At 39.7% G+C, this 23,601-nt stretch overlaps 2 protein-coding genes and 1 non-coding gene across 5 annotated transcripts in view; all 3 read left to right on the top strand.

Annotated features, from left to right (window-relative positions):
* Window positions 1-1,686: 1,686 nt before the first annotated feature.
* On the top strand, window positions 1,687-15,017 carry LOC131984604 (14-3-3-like protein). Of its 2 annotated transcripts, none has more exons than XM_059349484.1 (6): window positions 1,687-1,773; window positions 4,803-5,110; window positions 7,355-7,478; window positions 9,697-9,860; window positions 12,544-12,639; window positions 13,495-15,017. In XM_059349484.1, exons 1-6 carry the CDS (start codon window positions 1,707-1,709, stop codon window positions 13,591-13,593), a joined length of 858 nt encoding a protein of 285 aa, XP_059205467.1. In that variant the 5' UTR covers window positions 1,687-1,706; the 3' UTR covers window positions 13,594-15,017. The 2 variants fall into 2 exon arrangements, with proteins under 2 accessions (XP_059205467.1, XP_059205468.1); XM_059349485.1 differs by lacking the exon at window positions 1,687-1,773 and adding an exon at window positions 1,784-2,273.
* A 2,064-nt stretch (window positions 15,018-17,081) lies between these two features.
* Window positions 17,082-23,601, top strand: part of LOC131984523 (polyadenylate-binding protein 1A-like) — an 8,489-nt gene continuing 1,969 nt past the window's right edge. The window contains exons 1-10 of one of the 2 annotated variants that reach the window (XM_059349371.1): window positions 17,082-17,839; window positions 19,848-20,041; window positions 20,543-20,658; window positions 21,437-21,576; window positions 21,723-21,817; window positions 21,895-22,032; window positions 22,386-22,481; window positions 22,592-22,958; window positions 23,205-23,315; window positions 23,426-23,568. In XM_059349371.1, coding sequence (XP_059205354.1) covers window positions 17,647-17,839; window positions 19,848-20,041; window positions 20,543-20,658; window positions 21,437-21,576; window positions 21,723-21,817; window positions 21,895-22,032; window positions 22,386-22,481; window positions 22,592-22,958; window positions 23,205-23,315; window positions 23,426-23,568 — 1,593 coding nt within the window. In that variant the 5' untranslated portion in view covers window positions 17,082-17,646. Of the gene's footprint in view, window positions 17,840-19,847; window positions 20,042-20,542; window positions 20,659-21,436; window positions 21,577-21,722; window positions 21,818-21,894; window positions 22,033-22,385; window positions 22,482-22,591; window positions 22,959-23,204; window positions 23,316-23,422; window positions 23,569-23,601 lie in introns of both variants that reach the window. The other variant, XM_059349370.1, reaches the window with a different exon arrangement.
* LOC131985683 (small nucleolar RNA SNORA5) lies at window positions 22,150-22,285 on the top strand. Its single transcript, XR_009395664.1, has one exon. It is a non-coding gene; the product is annotated as a small nucleolar RNA SNORA5 (small nucleolar RNA).

Here is a 23,601-nt window from a genome sequence, read left to right as displayed (position 1 = left end):
ATTATGCCAATAAAAACGGTCAACTGATATATTAGTCATGCTATAATATATAGGATATAAATAATATAATTATGTATAAATAAATTAATGTATAAAAATAAATTATAAATTATGTTGCAGATTTATCAGATTTGTTTCTATAATAATAGGAGAGGAGATATCATTTGAACATGTTACGTACATTTTTTTGTTATGTAAAATAATCTCAACTGACTCTATTACGTGTAGTACCTCTTGGTTCTTATCTAGAACAGACATGAGAGAAATATAATTTTAAACAAATGTAATTTTATGAATCTCTAAGTTGAACTGTACTTGTGTTGAAATGATGAACATTTTAAAATTGTACGGACACAATTACAGACACAAAAAATACATACAAAATCTAAAAAATATACAGACTTAACAATTTTTTTCCCTGTAAAACAAGTGAAGGGATGGGCTTAATGTGTGATTGAGGGAGTAATGGAAGTGAAAGCAGGGTATAGTGTTTATTTGTAAGACCAGTACAACTAGATAAACAGGGATGGGCAACTGGAGTCCTGGGGGCCGCATACTGCCCACACCCTCACTTGAAGTGGCCTTCAGTACTACATTCATTTGAGGATGAAATCTTAAAAGTGCAGTGTAAAAATGCACAAAATTAATTATTGCAATTAATGTTGGTCTGCTGTTCTTGCACTGAAAAAAAATCACAGTAAGTGATTATTTTTTTATTTGCTTTAAACCTTTTGTATTCCTATTTATAATGTTATACATGCACTTGAGCATGAAATGTGTTATGTTACTGCACTGTAAACATATTTAAAGTTGCAGTTTCATCATATCTGGTTAAGTGCATGGTCCTATAAGTCAGTAGTTCTCAACCTTTTTGAGTCGCGACCCCCAATTTAACATGCATGTTGTCCGCGGCCCCCGCTCACTGAACACAATCTCACACGCACAGTTCAGATCACCCAAAAAAGACACAAAATGACCAAAAAAAAAACACAAAATGACCAAAAAAAGAAACAAAATGATCAAAAAAGACACAAAACAACCAAAAAAAGGAAACAAAATGACCAAAAAAAGACGCAAATTGACCACCAAATGATCAAAAAAGACACAAAATCAACAAAAAAGTCACAAAATCACAAAAAAAAAGACACAAAATCACAAAAAAAAGACACAAAATCACAAAAAAAGACACACAATTACCAAAAAAAGACACAAAATTACAAAAAAAGACACAAATTGACCAAAAAGACTAAGACACATTAACACATGAACACTTTAACACAGTGGAGACAGAGCTGACTTCCAAAATTATTTGGCGACCCCCAGAAATCATCTCGCGACCCCAATTGGGGTCCCGACCCCAAGGTTGAGAACCAATGCTATAAGTGGTAGTGTCCATGAAAATTGTGGCCCCCTCTAGCATTTATGTTGCCCATCCCTGAACTAGATAAACAGGGATGGTGACTGAACTACTGAGGGGGCATGAAACTGCCCTATGTTTGACTTATGACCAAAATATGTTAGTTATTTTTCATATGTTAAGTGTTTTATGTGTTAAGAAAAACAAATAAATCCCGTTCACTGGCTGATGTTTCCACGGCTTTAAAAAATTTGCCTCTGAATTCGGTCGCCCTAGCAACCGGAGTCTGACGTCACCAGCCCCGGTGCGACCCTGCTGCTTTGTCTCTGGTTGGAGGGAAACCCCGTGGATGAGCGGGAGAGATCATCAGCTGTGCGGCCGGGAATCAGACCACATCATCTCAACGACACTCACAGGTCAGTACACATTTTATTTTTACTACCGATCATTGGCGGTATTTTCGACGGGAAATCGTTGCATTTGCACCGTGAGCTTCCGTGGCTCGTTATTTTAACCGCGCTAGAGCCGTTGGCTGCTGGCGCTGTGAGGAGGAAGCGAGTGATGCGCCGCTGCTCAGTCATTGTTCGGCGCTCTCTGAATGGGAAGCTCTTTAACCCATCTTTTTCTTTTACCTCGCTGCGTTTAGGAGGGCAGCTTTCTCTTATATTCCACATTGGCTTTTAGTGAATGAAGCAAGCTGAAATGAATGTTTAATGCTCCCACACCCTAAAGCTCTGGGTTGTTTTCCGGGAAGCGAAAAAGGGCGTTTACTGTGGACTGAACTAAGCTCGCCTCCTTTCATTCCAGTTCATCTGACTCTGTGACACCATTATGACGGCTTATCTCTCCATCCACCATTTTCACCTTGCACATTAATAATATTACATCATATCATACAGGAAAGCTGCTTTTCGAGGTTTGTATCCTTGCCACACACAGTACAAGCTCGGTGGGCAGGTGTGTGTGTGTGCGCGCGTGTGCACGCCTGTGTGTGTGTGTGTGTGTGACGTGAAACTGGGTGGCCGACATTCCTCAGCAGGGTGCAGGTGTCTGCGTGTAGGCAAATCTGACTCACTGATCGTGAGATTTTTTGAAGTGCTGGTGTCTTTGGTGTTTCTGCGTTTCTACGAGGCAGCTGGTAAGCAATCTGCAATATTAGTTTATTGTTTGTACACAGCAACAACCCTGCAGCTCTCCTGAGAGGAATCATGGGAATTGTAAAATGTCTTACTCATGAAAAATTGGTTGTGAATTAGGTATCATCTGGGGTCTCAATACAATATGTTTGACCTGAATTATTATAAGACTGCCTTTTAATTATAGTATTTGTGTCCTGTGTTTAACCTCGTTTAAGGCCAATAACTTATTGTTATTGTTAATTATGTAACATCTGACAATTAAGTAATCGATTGACCGAAAGTGTATTGCTTTGAAAAGCTTTAAGTTGAATCTTTTTTCATTCATCAAGCAGAAATGCTAAATGCAAGCTTAATAATACAAACTACTTTTGTGAATCACACATGATGGTTCACAGAAGTTTTGGGTGGAGCATGGCCTTTCTAATGGTCTGATGATACTGGCCTCTTATATTGGTATCTCTCAGTATTGACGTTTATGTTGTCCAATATGCGATTAACCCTCTTTCTTTCCACAATCAGCTAAATATAGCTGAAAAGTGACAGTGAACAGGCAGTCGGGTGTGGGACTACTTATATGGTGTTGTAGTTAACAATGTCATGCATTGCATGTATAATGTATAATCATGTGTTGTATTGTTAAATATTCTTTTAGAAAGTAATTTCTTTGAACATTCTTCAGATCACAGGTACATGGTCACTTTGGTGCAATAGCCACATTGAATGGTCATTTTTTTTAAATTTCAGTTCAAAAATTCATTATATCGGCTCCCATATTGGTAATTGGTGAACTTTTCCGATCCAAAATCAACATTGGCCTCAAAATCCTTTATCAATTGGGCCCTACATATAGGTCTGATATCTTTTTCATGATATTGTGATGGATATTGTTCTCTTTTCTATTAGGGCTGGATTCAGTGACAATGAATATTGTCAAAACAATATAAATATGTTTATTGTATATATTATTTGTTTATTTTAAGTGTCATAAAACTAGTGGACAAACTGTTTTATGGCAACACTTTACGCTCTCATTCCTGCACAGCAGAGAGAAGTTGAAGCAAACTATAAAGCCGCTTTTTGTCTTTCATAGAGTATACAAAGATATGATTTACCATGTGGTTATTTCATATCGAGCATTTTATTTATTCAATTACCACAGAACATGCTATATGCTGAGATATATCATTATCAAGAAATACAATTTTGTACATCATCCTTTACGTGGTAAAGAAAATAAACACACATGTATTGTATTGCATTTTACCTTCACAGCCCAAACTATGAATCCAGAAGTAATCTACAGATTAATCAGGTGGATATGTGGCTTTTGTAAAGAAAACGTCTTTAAATAATGAAAAGGATGGTTTATGAAATACAAAAAGTGCTTTCTAATTTCAGTATAGTGGCCCTTCATTGACCAAACTTTGTTCAAAGTCTTTGGTAATCAAACTACTTTGCAAATATTTATTTTAAAATTAATCGATCTTCTCCTGAAGTAAAACCTCTGTACATAGGGGGGTTGTTGATGTCCTTGTTTTAACAAATCCTGACTTGATATTCACATGATGACAGGACAGTAGTCAGTGCAAGGGGAAAGAGTTTTTAAATAAAAAAACGAATAAAATTGTGACCTTAAAATCTAAAGTCACAGCAAATTGCGAATTTGGTGACTGTTCACATCCCTGACGTACAACCACATTCTCTTGTGACTTTGGTGCCAAGCCTTTTAGTCACCAGTGTGAATCAAGTTTGTGCGAGACTGAGTACAGATGAGTCAAGCTGGTTGAAATCCAAAAACTGCTTTAAAAAGAAGCTGATCTGAACACGCCCAAGACGCCCATACTAGTAAAAAAAATTCCAATCATTGTGAGAGACTGAATTACAATTTGAACTATGGTGGGAATTATTGTGATGCTTAATGTAATGCAAGTTATATTTTAACCAAATGCTTTGTTTTTTGGATTTTCAATGTCATATTCTCTAACTAGAGAGTAGTAAAAGTATTTCCTCCCTGTCAACTGATTGTTTTTCTAAATGCATACGTCTGTACATTTACATGAATACTACAAACCAGGTTTCCCTGAGAAATCAGGCTACACAGGACTGACAAAGTGTTTACATGCACTAGAGTGCTCCTTCATTCAAGTTAAATGATCAAATCCCTCCCCCTTTCCCCACTATGTTGCTCCCTTTTCTCTCCTTGTTCCTGCCCTCCCCCAACACTCTCTCCTATGCCTTCCTAATCCGTCTCCTGTCCCCTTTTGTTTTGTCCGACCCCCCCCCCCCCCCTGTCCTTCCTTCCTCAGCCCACACCGGAGCCATGACAGACAAGGAAGAGCATGTACAGAAAGCCAAACTGGCCGAGCAGGCTGAGCGCTATGAGGACATGGCGGCAGCCATGAAGGCTGTCACAGAGCAGGGCAGTGAGCTTAGCAACGAGGAGCGCAACCTGCTTTCAGTTGCCTACAAGAATGTGGTCGGGGCGAGGAGGTCCTCCTGGAGAGTGCTGTCCAGCATGGAAGACAAGTCTGACGATCCCAAGAAGGCCGCATTTGCTAAAGAGTACAAAGAGAAGATTGAGACTGAGCTGAATGAAATCTGCCAGCAAGTATTGGTAAGAAGCAGAGATAATGAAGAGGGTGGATAGGTAAAACTTGAATTGAGGTGGATGGATGGATGATGGATGCAGAGACGCGAAAGGTGTCATAGAGGCGGAAGCTGTTTTATCATGAGAACTGAAAGAGTTGGCAGAGGGAGGGTGAAAAGGGGAGAAGCAAGTGTTCAAAAGAGGTACTCCACTTTGTTAACAAAAGCTCAAATGCTGCTGCATTGAAATCAACAGTAAAAACTAGTTAGAAGAGCATGTATTTCCATCATGGACATAGTGAGTGGCCCTGGCTATCGCCATCGGCTGACTCCTTCTAGCTACCTAGTAATCTGGAAAAAAAAAAGAGGTGGATTAGGAGTGAACGGCAAGCAGCCTGTGAGGCCAGCCACCTGTCACTCACACGCCTTAATTTTGCATAACTTGGTATAATTTAAATAGGTAGTTATATAGAAAATAACTCAACTTACAGTTGTCATGAATATGAATGTTTGATATAGGGATCAAAACCATTTTTTTGTAAGAGGGGAATGACATGCTTATGGAGCCAGCCTCTAGTGGCCAGTTGAGGAATTGCATTTTTTGGCACTCGTATGACACCCGTATTTGCTTCACTTTCCAGCACTAGAGGTTGCCACTTGATTCAATATTTAGTGAAACCAAGAAGTAATTCCATCTTAAACCATTTAGAAGTTTTCATTTTATATCTTTTTGTTAACATATTTTTGTTCTCTGCATGCATCATGTGGATAAATGCATTCAGTCCTTAGCTGCAGTGCTTTTCTCCTGGCCAGGATGTGGATCTGTTAATAGAGCTGGATAAGTTGCAGGCACTCAGTTTTGCAGCCAATTAGACTCGGTGGCTAAAGGGATACTGCAGCTAATTTCTCCCATAAAGCACTTTCTCTAGAGATTGGCATCATAAATTAAAACAGCCCAAAATGCAAACAAAGTCAGTTACTCTTTTTGGTATTTGCTGGTGAGATTTTCTTTAAACTATGAAAGGTATATTTTTGCAAATCATTTCTAGGGTCTGTGTTTGACATTGTAATTGCTTTCCTGGATATGCAGGCACAAGTAAATTTAATACTCATGTGCCTGTGTACTGGGCCACACAACACAGAATCAAACTGCATTGCATTTTAAAAGTTGTTTGCTTGTGGCCTTGCAACAGACCTGGTAAAGCATGGTTTCAGACTTATTGTACATCTGCATCATGATGTAGTTGTATTTTGACATACTTTTGGTCCAATTATTTAAATTAAATTTTAAAAGATCTATTATAGTTATGTACTGGCAGTCATCCAGATGTAGCTCTTTGAGAAAGTGAGGAAATAAACCTAGCTATTATATTATTAATCCAGATGATGGCTTTTTTCCCTTCCTTTTTTAAACTGTGATTTCTACAACGTACTTATTAGCAGTAGTGTTTATTTTGGCCATGGCTGATAACAGAAAAGTATTGGCTGAATCATGAATCAACGCAATCATAAGAGGACCTTGAACGGACAGTCAGTGAGGGATCGTTTCATTTTCATAACACTACCTATTGGTTGGCTGTGGTGCCTGTGTCAGTATAGTTGGGATCTAAAGGAGGAAGTGTAAAGTGTACTGTACTCTATAGTACTTGGGGTTTTGGAAGACAAGATACTCTTACCTGTAGGGCTAATTATCAATATAGATGTAATGGAGATATTGGCTGTAGAGATGTCCGCCTTCTCTCACATATAATGACACTGTATGGCACTTTACTCCGTTTCACAATAATTTACTTTTAGGTTCGGCAGCTCCAGCAAAAGTTTTTTTTGTACATGTTTCATTGTTAAAGATCTCTTTACAGTTGTCGACACAATTGCAATCATTTAAGTTGGACTATGGAGACTAATACAAAAAGTTCAGCTGGTGAAGTGCATCATTTATAATAGGTTTCTATGACTCAATTCAGTCTGTCTGCTTGACTGACAAAAAAAGATTGAACTGCCTGTAGATTAACTTGTTCTGTTTAATGTGGCGTATTCTATTTATTTCTTAACACTAACCTTTCTAATAAAATAAAAAGCCACGTAAGTACTTCAAAAGAGCACTAGGATACACCCTCTGTTAATTACAAGGCAAAGCAAACTGGTTCTGTTGCTCTGCACACCATTGCCCACATGTTGGCAGCCAGATTTCAATTTCTTTTTGGTTTACTTATGTATTGACTGACTGGTAGTGAAGTATTTTGTTGAGTTCCAAACATTTCAACACTTGCAGGAACTGCTCAGTACTCACCTGATTCCAGGGGCTACGCCACCTGACAGCAAAGTCTTCTACCTGAAGATGAAGGGAGACTACTACCGCTACCTGGCTGAGGTTGCCAGTGGAGACAAAAAGGAAAGTAAGTGAAGCACACCTTTGCTGTCCCCTAACAGTATTTTCATCAACACATTGCTTTGCACATTTTGAAGATTTGCGTGACAAAAACCTTGAAGGTGGTATTTGTCTTTTTCAAAAGAGAATGAGTTAAACGGGAGATGGAGAAGCTTTTTCCAAATGAGTTCTGCTGTAGTGAACGCTAAACTCCCATGACTGATTAGCTGTTTCCACTCTGCCAGAAAAAACAAAAAGATGAAGAAGCGTTTTCCGTTTCTTCCCACAGACAGTTGTTCTGTAATGCAACACTTTAACTTATTACTTTCTCTTTAAATCAACACAGCTACAGTCAGTTTAGAGGGTCACTATTAGCCTCAGCATCCACCTGTCCTGCATCACACAGCACAGAGAGGTTATGCTGAGGGTTCATGCAACAACACAAATTTAAATGGTGCCACCTACTGCTGAAAACACTGCACATGATCCAGACCTTTTGTTTTTGTGGCAGTGTAATGCGCGTTGATTAATGGCCCTTAAAAGTCCTTTAAGATGAGGAGACCGGACGTGTTTCAGGTGTGGTTTGTGGCCAGAATACTGACACCCTCCCCATCCTTGACCTACAACTGTCAGCTGAAATACAGGCGAGGACTGCTGCTGGGTTGTCATGGCAACAGTAGCAGCGCCAGGGTGTTGGTTTGCCACAAGGCATATTAAGAGTTTCATCGTTTTTTTTTTTTGTTTGTTTTTTTTCCCTTCTCAATTTTAGATTAAGTTGTGATTCATACAGTTATGGAAATGGTAATAAAGGAATTTATTTACTCAGGAATGTAAAATAAGTCAAAAATAAATTTGTTTAATAATTATTATATACAAATCTATTTCAAGTTGTTTTTTTTTAAAATTGTCATACCAACCAAATTAAAACGTAGATGATACAAAATAAAATGCTAAAAGCAGCAGTTAAAAAAGACCAATGCCAAGTTTAAAAATGCAATCATTGCAAAGACATTATTATTTAATTATTTGATTCTTGAATTCACAATAAATAGGGGAATTATAAAAAAATACAAAATATGAATCCATTATAAAATTGTTCAAATCAAAAAGGACAAAACAAAAACAAACCAGTCAATAAGTACATCCTCTAAAATTAATTTATTCATGAATAAATAATTGAAATGATGGTTTTCCAATCCAAAAAAAAGAGAAAATCCTGTATGCAGATGTTCTCAACACATACAGTAGTGTTCAATATCATAGCAGTCCAATGTGACTAACCAGATTAATCCAGGTTTTTAGTATATTTTTTTATTGCTACATGGCAAACAAGGTACCAGTAGGTGCAGTAGATTCTCAGAAAACCAACAATTGGGCTATTAGTTGAAAGGGGTGTGTTCAAAAATATAGCAGTGTCTGCGTTGACTTTATAAACACAACTATTTTGTAAAACTTTAGCTTTAAGATTTAGCAGTCCAGTGAATCACTAAACTAATATTTAGTTGTATGACCACAGTTTTTTATAACTGCTTCACATCTGTGTGGCATGGAGTCAACCAACTTGTGGTACCTTTAAGCTGTTATTCCACTCCAAGATTCTTTAACAACATTCACAATTTACATTTCTTGGTTTTGCTTCAGAAACAGCATTTTTAATGTCACCCCACAAGTTCTCAATTGGATTAAGTTCCGGGAATTGGGCTGGCCACTCCATAACATCAATGTTGGTTTGGAACCAAGATTTTGCTGGTTTACTAGTGTTTCTACTAGTGTTGTGGGGTCATTGTCTTGTTGAAACACCCATTTCAAGGGCATGTCCTCTTCAGCATAAGGCAACATGACCTCTTCAAGTATTTTGACATATGCAAACTGATCCATGATCCCTGTTATGAGATAAATAGGCCCAACACCATAGTAGGAGAAACATGCCCATATCATGATGCCGCACCACCATGCTTCACTGTCTTCACTGTGTTTGTTACTACTGTAACAAAGAGCCCCTCACGTATATTATTTTTCTCTAAGTGACAGTGATTGAGTATTTCTTTAGTTGGACCCTTTCTTGTTTATATAATAGACTTAAACTGTAGGGAGTTTCTATAGTTAATAGTTTCTGTCCTATAAAAAAAACATCAGTCTATCCAATAACTTCTTTTAGTTGACAAGGGTAGAACATTTCTTTAAGTCATTGTTTACACTCTGTTTTTCAGTGCATTAAAAAAGCCTCATTGGTCTCTTGTGTGCAGAAACCATAGGAGAGTCACAAGACGCATACCAGCAGGCCCTCGAAATCAGCAACAAAGAAATGCCGCCTACACATCCCATCCGTCTGGGCCTTGCTCTTAACTTCTCTGTCTTCTACTACGAGATCCGCAACTCACCTGAGCAAGCCTGCCAATTGGCCAAATCGGTGAGAACCAACACTCTTCTCACATTTTACTTCTGTTTCTTTATGGTCCTATTTCCATTTGTAAGGTTGCTCTGTTTGATCAGTTACTAATTTTCATCAGCCGATCTAAACTGTTTGAATGGTGGTCTCTATAAAGGCTGATTGGATGACATAAAACATGCAAAGCCTTTTTTTTTCTAAACCGGGCAGTTCTGTGTCTGAAAACTACAAAAACACTTGAAAGGGTTGATGACATCCCTCTGCATAATTAGAAGTCGGGATTGACATCAGAGTAACCACGAGACAATACCAACTGATATGTTACCTACAACAAAGTGAATATAATATCATTGTGAAACCATTATCAATGTCTTGATCAATCAAAAATATAAAAAAAATTTTATTTCTCTGCATGATCTAGCTTTAGAAGTCTGCTACAGTCTCTGAAAGACTCATGTCGGCTGAGATCTAGTTGGGGCGTCCAGACTTCATATTACAGGGCAACTGGCCCTAGGGCTGTGCCAATGTGGATTTTTTTTCCCTCACCACGGTGAAAAGCAACATATCCTGGCAGTTTTGCTGTTAACGGATAATGCCTCTGCTGTCACCGCCCACTGTACAAACTCAACAACAGACTCTTTTGTATCTTGGGTACTCTAACATTGCAAGGCCTGTCTCCAGTGTATCCAGACTGTATTATACACGGTCTATGATCTCCACAATTTCTTTTAGCACTGAGCTGTGGCTCACACTGGATTCCACCGTGTGCCGTCATGACAATCCTTTGAGGCAGACCATTAAATATGCAAAATAAAACTGTCCAAATAAACAAAACAGCTGCCATTGTGAAGTAGAGTGTGAAAGCTTGATTCGAATCAATCGAATTGCAAACTGGAATAACAGCAGATTGACCCAACAGAAAAATTGCTCTGAGAACAGTGATGACTTCATCACCACTGTTGCGTCACATGACTGCAGTGTTACAGTGAAGCAGTTATCGTCACAGCCCTAACTGCCATTGCAGGGCAAACAAAATAGACTTGCTCACATGCTGTTCAGACACAATGTAAAATGCGTGTGATGTCACACTGTAGCGGGGTCTAAACACTAGACCATAGCTTTATTTTATTATTGTCTTGGATGTACAGTATAGGGAAGTGTGGTCACATGTACACGAAAAAGCGTATTACGCTGTGGGGACTCGACCTAAATTTTAGAATATTGACTTCTCTGCATCGATTCATCATCTTTTGAGAATCATGATGCATCTAGTAATTGATCATTTTTAACAGCTCTAATAATTGTGGTTTTACAATACAGCGATACTTGATGCATAGCAAACAATCATCGACAATACATCATGATATCCTTAACTGAAGAATAAAAACACCTGTAAAACAGCAAAAAGCAGGAATCACGAATTTATTCATTTTATGGTGGAGTCAATTTTACAGAATTTAACAACAAAGATGAAAATATGTACAACAAAGTGCTCAGCAATGGAAACATTACTTACTTTGCGATGCCACAAGTTATAGTTGTCATTATTGACCTACATTAGTAGGTAGTAGATGTGGTTTTAAAGGCTTCGAAAGTCCGGAATTTTTTTGTTAAGGTACTTGATAGTGCTTTATTTTAAACTGTACAAACCCTGGAACGACGATTGTCGTAATTCTTACTGGGGATTTCCACCGGACGCGTTACAGCAGCAGCACGTCTCCACAGCGTTTTTGCTGCGTCTGTCAATTCACACCGGGCGCGTTACTGCAGCAGCACGTCAGCTTAGCGAGCCGGCCGTATACACGCGAGATAACGAGATCACGCGATAATCCTGACCATACGGGAGACCGCAAGATCCCGCGATAAACTTTAAACTCTATTTATACAGTCTATGGATAAACTGTGTGTATAAAGTAAACAACAACAACAAAAACCAACTTACTTTGCTTCTCTGAGGTGAAAGATATGTTGATCTGACCATCTATCCTTATAAAAACAATATGTTATGTCATAAATGATTGTATGATGTTCCACTTCAACAATCAGTCTCTTGTCGTCCGTGTCGCCGATCCTCTGAGACCCTTTGATTGATTGATTGCCGATCTGGTGCCCCGGTCATAACATAATGTTGATGTGAAGTAGTTTTAGGCTGCATGAACTGCGTATTGTGTTTTATTTTGAAAGGGGCGGAAGTGTTTTACGCTGATTCTGAGTCAGACTTCCTGTCTGGTGCGATCTGCTCTGTTGAGATTCACGCGATTTGGCAGCTTCTCGCGGAGAAATAGAAGTCCTACCTAATGCTCGCGTAGAGACGTTGACAAGACGCTGCAGTAACGTTACGCTACGCGCCCGGTGGAAATGCTCTCATTGATTAGAGTGTTACCTATTTGCAACGTCATACGCGACGCTGACGTTACGCTGCAGTAACGCGCCCGGTGGAAATCAGGCTTTACACCACAGACACAAAAAAAACGGGGGGTTCTTCCAAATATGAAAAAGCTCTTCCGGTTGAGAAACTAGATATTGTATTTCGCCATAAAAATGTCATCACACAGAGCAGAAATGTTCACTTTCATCTTTGCTTTTTGCTGGATTTTTTTTCTATTGTCTTTTAAGTTTATGCCTTTCCATTTCTCATCATCTCTTTTGGAATCATGCACACTGTGTTATTTGAGGCGCTAATGGCCTTCTCTGTCTCCTCCAGGCATTTGATGAGGCCATCTCCATGCTGGACTCCCTCAGCAGTGACTCCTACAAAGACAGCACCTTGATCATGCAGCTGCTCCGTGACAATCTGACAGTGAGTGTCTCATCTTCGTCTACCTGCATGTCAGCTGTGTCTTATACTTTCACTTTCTGCTCTCCCTTGTCTCTGTACTGGTTTGGTTGAGTGTCACATTACTCATTAGGGCTTGGGCTGATGGATGATGCCATCATCCATAGCTGATGGTTGACATTGTGATTTAAAAGCGCTCTGTCTCAGTCTTCATTCGAGACAATTCTGCCACTATATTCCATAAAGTTTGGGTCAGGTGATAAACTCATACATTTTTCATAATATGTTGGGCAGGTAAATATTAAACTGATCGGACCAGCAGATCATGATTGAAAGGTAGCATAAAAGACCAGATTAGTATGTGAGGGTGGGCCGTGAATGGGCTTAAAATCACTTAAAACTAACTTCCGGGGCGCCCCGGTGGCACACCTGGTAGAGCGCCTCGTGAGCGGGCGGCCCGGGTTCGAATCCGACTCGGAGCCCTTTCCCGCATGTCTTCCCCCTCTGTCTCCCCCTTTCACTCTGTTTCTCACTATCAATAAAGCCTTGAAAATGGCCAAAAAAAAATCTTAAAAAAACGAATTTCCAACATACAACCTTGAGTCCAAGCTCATGTTTGTTTTTGTAAACAAACACATTTACACAACATCCCAACTTTTTTTGAACATTAAATATATTGTCTTTGTACATTTTTCAATGGAATACATGTCGAAAAAGGATTAGGAAATTGTTGAATTCTCTGTTCTTTACGATTTGAAATGTGATATGCCGATTCGGTTGACATCACCCAACCCCATTTCTCATCAGACTCCACTAAATATTTCAGATGAAACATTTTTTTAGCACACACTAATTCTAGTATCCTTTACTTTATTGCAGCTGTGGACATCAGAATCCCAGGGGGCAGACCAAGACCCAGAGGAGACGGAGCAGCCGCCACCGCAGGCGGAGCAGGAGCAGGTAGCGGAGAAGAACTGAACTTCAAAAAAACAAGAAAAACACACATTTTTTACCTCTCACCAGCCTTAGTTGTGTGTGTGTGGTTGTGTGTGCACATACATGCACAGATATGTATGTTTACACTCTACTCACAATGTGGAAAGTACAGTATGTGTGTGCAGATACATTGAAGTGTGTGTATTAATTGTGTGAGCACCTCCACAGAGAAGAGAATGGATTAGATCTGTTTTTTTGTTTGTTTCTTTTGACCATTACTCATTGTGTCAACCAGTGGATGTTTATTTTTTTATTTTTATTGTCAATGGTTTAGTCCAGATGAAATCCCTCCTTTAGATCCAAATCAGCCCCACGTTCTTTAACCTTATTCACTGTAGCAAACTGCTGCTGTTGCAGGAAACAAAAAAAACCTCTAACTGTAACTTTGATAATTTGTATGTTTTTACTTGAACTCAACATTTACAATCTTTGTGACACTTGGGTTTACAAAAATCACGTAAACTGTACAAAAAAACTAAAAAAAAAACTTAAAAAAAAAGAACTGGTCACAGTGGTCTGAATTCACCAAATTTTAGATCTCACCTGACAATAGCAATGATCATATAGATGGCAGCATACACTTTGGTAAAGATCTACTACCATATTGTTCGTATCCATCATGCCATGTCAGTGTCCAGTGTAGCAGGTAGTGTTTTTATGGATGGTACATGTGTCATGGCTCAGTGGGTTCTATGTGCATTCGGGCGTAGGAAAGGTTTTCTGTATGAATGGCCACTTGCGAAAACTGTATTTGTTGAGAGGATTACATTCCATTTTACTGACATCTTTTCACTCTCAGTGAAATGTGTAGACTATGATTTCCTGCAATTTTCCATAACGCATGACAAGGTATAGACAGCCGAAGATAAAGTGAACAACTTGACACAATGGCTCGATACTGTAATTTTTTGATATTTTATCTTTTCAGCAGTGCAGAGGATACTTTTGCCATATGCTTATATGTGGCTTTCTACTCTTTTCTATTCAGGTGTTTTGGTAATTTCTTTTTTTTTTGTGTGTATTTTATTCCCTTTGACTCTTGATTTGACTCCTGGAATGTATGTGGTTCTCAGTAGTATGGTGTGAGGGTTAGCCGTGCTTTGAAACTGGCAGTTTTTGCTTAGGATTTAGCTTGAACCAGGTGGTTTACAGTAACATTTACCTTCCTTGGAATGGCGTTATGGAAAAAGACAAACTAAAACCATGCTAAATATAAACTGATTATTAAAGTAACTTGGTAGAAAGCTGACCATTAAGTAGTCACAAAGTAGTGCCAGTTTCCTCTAATTACAGTATCTTGATTTTTAAAAATATGGGACGTGGGGTTCAGGATTTGCAAGTTACACTCGGAGTACGTTATTTGGTTATGTGCTTTCATGTAAGTGGAATTAAAACATTAAAATCAAGTGTGCTGTGCTCAATGTGTTTGTTTGCCCTCTGTACATATATATTTTTTACAATGTAATATATTTATGCATATGAGAAGCTGTCATCGGCTCAGTCTTCCACAATTGTCCTCCCCACAGTGATCTGAGAAGGTACCCACGTTACAGCTAAGAAATGAGGACCCATCACATTCAGGTGAAGTGGCTGTTTGGGAGTGACCTCAAACAAAATCTAGATAGAAATGTAGTACTTTGATTTCTAGCATTTAACATTAAAATTTGATGTATTCTATAGGGTTGAGCCAAGTGCTCAGATCAAACCAGTATGGTCCAGATGATGTACTTTTTTATTAGTATTATCAGTATAAATTAACACTACTGAGGAATGAAAAACCTCATTTGGTAGCTGTGATCTGTAAATAGTAATTTTGTTATCAAAAACGTTCATCTAATGCTCAGTTCTCAGTCGCTTGTTAAAATATTTTTGTAAAGAATTGATAAATGCAGCAACTAATGATCAATCCATATAGATGTGGGGCTTAATGTCAGGTTCCACACTTTGAGTACACATACATTTTTTTTGTTGGTTCAACAGATAATTGTGTACTTGCTCATCCCAATTATTCTCATATTGGCACAAAAAGGCCCCATGTATCCACTTGTCAATCGGAGCAAAAACTCAATCCAAACTCAAGACCACAATCCAGGAGGTGATAAAGCAATTACAGCTTTGATTGCAAATACCCTGATTATTCTTTGCAAAGAATAATCCATGGTTTATAAGTTAGGAATCAGGCTTGTAACCAGAGGGTCCCCAGTTTGAATAAGCACTACACGTGGTGTATTCACTGGTGTGTCAAAAAGGATGGGTTAAAGGCAGAGGTTGAATTTCTCATTGTGGGACTAATAAGGGAATATTAAACCTACACACAAAGACTTCTAGCTGATAAAAAGACACTGATGTGACTTACTACTGTACGATCCATGAGATAAAATACTGTATCCATCACCTCCCTTTGTTCTGGTGAATTAAAACCTAAAGCATCCAAAGGGGGGCTGCAGAGTTATGTGTGAATTTGGACAGATCTGAGCTTTTCACTGACAACACTGCCCTCTGTAGATGGAAATGGCTTTAAAACCATGTTGTGGTGCATTTAGGTGTGACATCTGTTCATTTTAGGCTTGATTGACAAATCTTAGAATCTATCTATAAATAAAACTTAGAAATGATTTGTCCGACCTGACTGAGACAAAATCTAGCTACAGACCAAGTCTAACTCAAATGACAGACGATGACAAGGTCAAGTCTCTTGATTTGATTTTTGCATAATATGTCAAAGTCTAATATATTCCTCTTCACAGCCACGCAGACCGCAGCAACTGCTACTTCAAAACGTCTAAGCAAGTGTTAAATCTATCACAATATCAAGGGGCAAGTCTTCAATCAGATTCAGTGACACTTGTAGCAATTTAACTCTGATCAATGGTATTTAAAGACACAGATAAATCTAGTAAAGTGAGTAATGTGGCTCTGTCTTTCATTTTTCACCCTGATAACAGCTGATAGGGCTCATCAGAGTTACATCAAAGCATATGCTGCATGAAGCCCGAACATCACACTTCTGTATAGGGTAGATTTACAATGTGAAGGATTTGTATGTTATGTATTCCAGCATATCGCATTTGCTGAACGACCATACACAAATAACAAGCAAGGGATGTCATGCGTTGCGTTGCAGTAAAACGTCATACCAAAGGCATGACAAGCCCATGACATTAGTAATAGTGGCTATTTAGCCGCAGGAATGGATATACATAAGATTATGGGCCGCTGTGCTGTAGATCCTAATATGACCACTGCGGAGTAATTCACGTAACAGCTCCACTGTAACAATTGGCTATTGTGGTCAGCATAACAAGTTAATTTCAGCCTTTAACAATACGTTTTACATGATTTCATCATCATGCGTACAGTTGTGGTCGACGCCCCTTTGCTGACTTTTTTCAAACCACACTGGAAGATGATTGGTCCATTTCGATGACGCGCCCACTGGTATATATTAAACAACTTCCCAATGATTTCCTCCCCCTAAACCCCGGCTGTCAGTGCTGTGTGAGTGCGTGTGTGCTCCTGAGCTCGCTCGGCACACATTCTATAAAAAAATAAAAAATACAAAAAAAATTCAAAACATAAAAAAGCCAAAAAATCATTATTTTCTTTTTGTAACAACGGTGAAGCTGGAGTAGACATTCGAGGACTGGACGGTAACGTATAAGAAGGGGCTGCCTAACGTTTAAATCGAACGACAGTTTTTTTTTTCTAGTCGACGTTTCAGTTACTGGTTCAAAAGCAGGATAAGTAACGTTTATTTTCTTTTATCATTGTGTGTCAGATTTGAGTGACAGTTTTAATTCCATTAGAAGTCGACGTTGGGCCATTTTAACATATTTATCTTGTAATTTTTGGTCAAAAACCCTTCAACCGACAAGCAAACGGTTGTTAACGTTTACCATCAGCATTCAGCCCCGAACTGACGTGACGCCAGTGACCGTTAGAGAACGAAGCACTTGGGCTGTCGGGAAAAACTTTTTTCCGTTAAGAAATCCAGCCTTCGTCCGAGTACCTTGCTAGCCTTCGCGGTCAACGACAATGAATCCCAGCGCTCCCAGTTACCCCATGGCCTCCCTGTACGTCGGGGATCTGCATCAAGATGTGACTGAGGCCATGCTGTATGAGAAATTCAGCCCAGCCGGAGCCATCCTCTCTATCCGGGTCTGTAGGGACATGATCACCCGGCGTTCCCTTGGATACGCCTATGTCAACTTCCAACAGCCAGCGGACGGTGAGTAATTTATTAAAATACCGACAGAAATGTGTAAAAAATGTCTGTTTTAACATGACAGGCGGTGACAAGTGAAAGCTAGCTTCTTTCCACTACACGTGACTGCGGCCGACATGTTGTCGGTAGAGTCTCCTCAGTTGAACCTCCCAGCAGTGGCGTAGCTAGAAAGCTGCCCTGCCCTGCCCTGCCCTGCCCACCCCTGTGATGTAGCAGTGGACTGCGAGCTGCCAGCTGAATACTCAATGCCTCTTTATCTCTCCTCAGTCAGGACAACACCCCAGCGGTTAAGCCGAAAGTGCTGACACAAAAGTTCAATTCAACCTTCTTAGTATGCTTCCCAGTCTATTTTGGTGTGATATTCACATTGATATTTACATGGTTTGTACGGGTGCTTGAAAATGCTTGAATTTAAATGTTGTATTTTCAAGGTTTAAAAAGTGCTGGGATTTGGGATAATGTGCTTGTAAATGCTTGAAGTTCTTACTGTATTTCTCTTGCAATCTGACTATATCCATCTATAGACTATAGATAATTGCATGTTCAATGTAAAAATAATGAGTAGCCTATCTGAAATGAAGACTGTTGCTCCTAAAAGTGTAATACCATCGCTGTTGGTATGGTTAAGTGAAATCTCCCCCTTTTAGTATGTAAGTACTCATCTAAAACATGCAATTTACAACAGTTGTAAGACACTAGAAAAGCATGAAAATTGACCTTGAAAGTCCTTGAATAATGCTTGAATTTGACCACTGCTAAAGTGTACGAACCCTGTTTTTAACTTTAAAGACAATATAGTATGTATAGTATTCCTAAAATGTTAGAATGTGTCAACCCTACATTCCACTGAAGCTAAATATCTACCCTCCACCACAAAACATTTTCTGCACATCTCTGATAAGAGCATGCCTGCTGATTTTCCTGGGTGTGTTTCTGTGTTTTGAAAGATGTATTCTGTTGAGGTTTATGCACCAATAGCCTCTTAACATTGCAAGTATTATGGGTTATCCTGTATAGTAGGTGTGTTAATCACAAGTTCCATATTGGACAATACTTGCTGATATCACTGCCACCGTATGATACGATTCAATTCAGGGGCCTATGATTAATGTTAGACAATATAATTTGCCCATTTAACATTTGCCCATCCTTTTACATTTAAATAAATTCAGAAATTAAAAATCTATTCTATCTATCTATCTTCACTTTTGCCATGATAATGGGAATGGATCACTAAATCCATGCATTACATCCCTATTAAAATTTTATTTGATGGTAAAGTTTTTTTAATATATGTGATATGGTTCATTTTCTTAACCTCAAACCTCACTACACAGGATGCTTTCTCTTTTTAGTCTTTTTTTTATTTTTTAGATTAAGCCAGTAAAGGGACTCCTTCACATTAAAAGTCTTCTAAACCATAAACAATGGTGGCTTAATTAGATGAGAGATGTGAAAGGGATAACTCACACACTATGAATGGAGAGGCAAGATTCTGGCAGTTTCTAGAAACTCACAGTATATATTATTATGTTAAGTGACCCCACCCAGTATTGTGTTTTCTGTAACTCATTTGTTATTCCTTCCTTTCTTGATTTGTAGTTATTTACATTTCTAGTCATTGGCGATACCACTGCCAATTAATCCTGATTTATTGGTCCAGTGATAAAGTTAACTGATTAATCATTTATGTAAGTTTTTAAGTGAAGAAGACAAAAAAATATCTGGTTTCAGCTCAAGTGTCAAACTGCCCTGGAGCAAGGAACAAAAAGGAATGGAACACTTCAGGCATTAATGGATGAAGATATCTTTTCACACCATGACAACGTGCTGTTGGCCAGCTTTTTCTTTAGAAATGGCCTGGGGAGAAACTTTAACAGTTTTATTATGTTTCCCCTGTCACCCTTAAGCACTAGAAACCCCCTCAAGCCCATCTGCCATATCCAGCACTTAAATATTTACGTATACTAAATAATCTAATCCCTACTCCCTCTCGTGTTCCTTCCCTCAGCCGAGCGTGCACTGGACACCATGAACTTTGACGTGATCAAGGGGCGACCTGTGCGCATCATGTGGTCGCAGCGTGATCCGTCACTGAGAAAGAGCGGCGTGGGAAACATCTTCATCAAGAATCTTGACAAGTCAATTGACAACAAGGCTCTATACGACACTTTCTCTGCCTTTGGCAACATCCTGTCATGCAAGGTAAAGACTAGTGGCCCACTCCAATCTTGTCCTACCTGACATGAAACGGGGGTGGTCAACAGTCATTGTTATGGTTAAGGATCAGGGGAACGGCGTCATTCGCATGTGTGTGCCTTGTAAATGTCCTAGAGTTGTTTGCACTACAGAGACGTGAAAGACCTGCGTCTCAGCCCCCCCCAACAGTTTCTTAGGTTTAAGGACAAAAGAAAACAGAAACAAATGATCTGTATTCCTATTAATATTAAAATATCAACTATACATCCTCTTCCAGAGCAGCTCAAAAATATATATTTCCAATGGAAGCAATAGATGGAGATGGGAAATGGGTTTTAACAGTAACACAGTTGAAGTAAAAAAAAAAGTAATATACAAAGAACATCAGTTAGTTTAATAGACTAGACTAATATATCAGGTGTGATCCAACAGTCTATTCAGGTTTGAGATACTGCATGTGCGTTTGTGTGTGTGGCTTAAAAGCAGCATGTGTTTTCTTTCTCTAAGGTGGTTTGTGACGAGAATGGCTCTAAAGGCTACGGCTTTGTGCATTTTGAGACTCAGGAAGCAGCCGAACGAGCCATTGAGAAAATGAATGGCATGCTGCTCAATGACCGAAAAGTGTAAGTGAATGTTTTAATTAGTTTTAAACTGGTGCATACTAATGTGTGGAATGGAGAAAAAAAAGACTTCTATTAACACTGCAAGGGGTCTGACTGAAGGTTGCACAATAATTCTTGAGCATTTGCAGTGAAAGTCAGTGACTACATTAACATGCGCACTAAAATTTCAAATATGACAATATTGCGATTGATAGAGTTTGTGTAAACATTTAGATATTCAGAATACAGCATTATTCCGAATGTAACATTTTCCCATTAGGACTCATAGGATATTATTCAGGTTTTAGGAGCATTTTTTTGCACATGTATACACCATATTCAGAAAAAGACTCAACTGGGATATTTATCGCAGTTTGTGACTCACATCCTCTTTCCTATTTACGGTAAACTCTGTGCATTGCTGTGGTTGTTGTACACAAAGAGCAGAGAGGCATATTAACGGAATCTTCATTTTAATTTACTATGTACCAGCTTAGTATATTTTTCGGAAAATAAGGCCAACAAACAGAATATTGATTCAGTAATCTCATTCAGTGACTTCGTTTACATGCACAAAATAGATTTGTGGCAAATTAACTGCTTTATTACATGCATTACGCATATAATTGGGTGGTGTGTAAAAACGTATAATGAGCTTGATGATACTGAGGTAACTGGTACATTTTACTTAAAGATCTGGCTTCACAATTGGCTATGCAGTTGTGATGAGCAGAACTTTTTTATTCCTATAAATAATGTGGTTGATGTCTCTAAAATTTTTGCTAAATGTCCACTTCAGATTCGTGGGTCGCTTCAAATCTCGCAAAGAACGCGAGGCTGAGTTGGGCGCCCGCGCCAAGGAGTTTACCAACGTCTACGTTAAAAACTTTGGTGAAGACATGGATGATGAGAAGCTGAGGGAATACTTCAGTAAATACGGTCAGTCAGGTCCATTTTTTTTTTTTTATAGCTCTTTAAAATGACTTGGTCTGCTCCCATTCATACATATAAAGTGTTTTGATCCTCTGCAGAAAAACATTATAGGGTAATATATAGTCACTAAAGGTAATCTTTCTGTTGTCTAGGAAACGCCATGAGTATCCGGGTCATGACAGATGACAGCGGAAAGTCTCGAGGCTTCGGGTTTGTCAGCTTTGAGAGGCATGAGGACGCCCAGAAGGTAAGAGTTGTTGCAACCACCTGGAAATGTCCACCATTTAGTGCCCCGATGTTGACATAGTTTCTTGTGTGCTATAGGCAGTGGACGAGATGAATGGGAAGGAGTTCAACGGCAAGCTCATCTATGTTGGCCGTGCCCAGAAGAAGGTGGAGCGACAGACTGAGCTCAAGCGCAAATTCGAGCAAATGAAACAAGACCGCATGACTCGCTACCAGGTCCATTTTCTTTTTCACATTCACAGCATCTTCTTGCACCAAAATAATGTGTCATAGTTTGACAGCCGCTTCCTATCTGCGCCGTCGGTCATTGTCTGGTCTGGCATATTGAGTGACTGCAGCTTTGTCAAATTCAGTGGTCCCTCGCTAGTAGGTTACACTGGCCAAAATAGCTGCAACAGTGACTTTTGTAATTCATGGGCCCCACATTTCTTCCATGGATTCTGGGGATAAATATGTATTACAGACAAATACATTTATTAAAAAGTAAGGGGACATTTTCATTCCATTTGCATGGATTAGCCCAAACTAATGTAAACACATAAGTTAACAATACTTTTGTTATTTTTTAGGGTGTCAACTTGTACGTGAAGAACCTTGATGATGGAATTGACGATGAACGTCTTCGAAAGGAGTTCACACCGTTTGGCACCATCACCAGTGCCAAGGTAGGGCCTCAGCCGTTTACTTTTCTTCTGTTATTCATTTGTGGATGAAACGGTTTTCATTTACTGGTGTCCAGATTCACTCAGTAGTTTCTTTTGACTCTTGCTCTCAGGTTATGATGGAGGGCGGGCGCAGCAAAGGTTTCGGCTTTGTCTGCTTCTCGTCGCCAGAGGAGGCCACCAAAGCGGTGACAGAAATGAACGGTCGTATTGTAGCCACCAAGCCATTGTATGTGGCCCTGGCCCAGCGGAAGGAGGAACGTCAAGCCCACCTGACCAACCAGTACATGCAGCGCATGGCCAGTGTGCGTGCAGTGCCAAACCCAGTCATCAACCCCTACCAGCCAGCCCCGCCCTCTGGCTACTTCATGGCAGCCATACCTCAGGCCCAGAACCGTGCTGCTTACTACCCAGCTGCTGGACAGATGGCCCAACTCCGCCCGAGTCCACGCTGGGCCACCCAAGGAGTCCGGCCACAACGTGAGTCTCCCACCCCTTCCAACATTGTGTATATTACTGTGATTTTTAAAAACACTTTTGAGGACCAGTGTGTAGAATCTAGTGACATCTAGTGGTGAGGTTGCAAATTGCAACCAACTGAATACTCCTCCTCTCACCCCTCCCTTCCCAAGCATGTAGGAGAACCTACGGTGGCCTTCAGGCAATGTAAAAATATTAAAAGTTTGTATTTATACTTGAAGCCCCTCTGTTTTTGTGCATTTATAGATTTCCAGAACATGCCGGGTGCCATGCGTCCCTCAGGACCACGCCCTCAGACCTTCGGTGCCATGCGGCCGGCCTCCCAGGTGCCTCGCATGATGTCTGCCCAGCGCGTTGGTCAGTCACCTACACTCAATCAATAGTCTAACTGCACATCAAATACAGTTCAACTGTACGACTGCTACTTGTCGTGGTGTTTATGTTTCTGTTGGCTCCTCTTGCAGCAGCTCAAGCCATGGGCCCGCGACCAGCCACCGCTGCTGCTGCAGCAGCCGCCCCTGTGCGTGGAGTCCCTCAGTACAAATATGCCGCAGGAGTCCGCAATCCCCAGCAGCACATGCCTGCTCAGCCACAAGTTGCCATGCAGCAGGTAGGAATGCATGTGATGACTTGACTTGACTTG

Source organism: Centropristis striata, chromosome 14 (assembly GCF_030273125.1).
Source record: "Centropristis striata isolate RG_2023a ecotype Rhode Island chromosome 14, C.striata_1.0, whole genome shotgun sequence".
NCBI classification, from domain to species: Eukaryota; Metazoa; Chordata; class Actinopteri; order Perciformes; family Serranidae; genus Centropristis; species Centropristis striata.
This window is presented reverse-complemented; position numbering and strand designations above follow the sequence as displayed.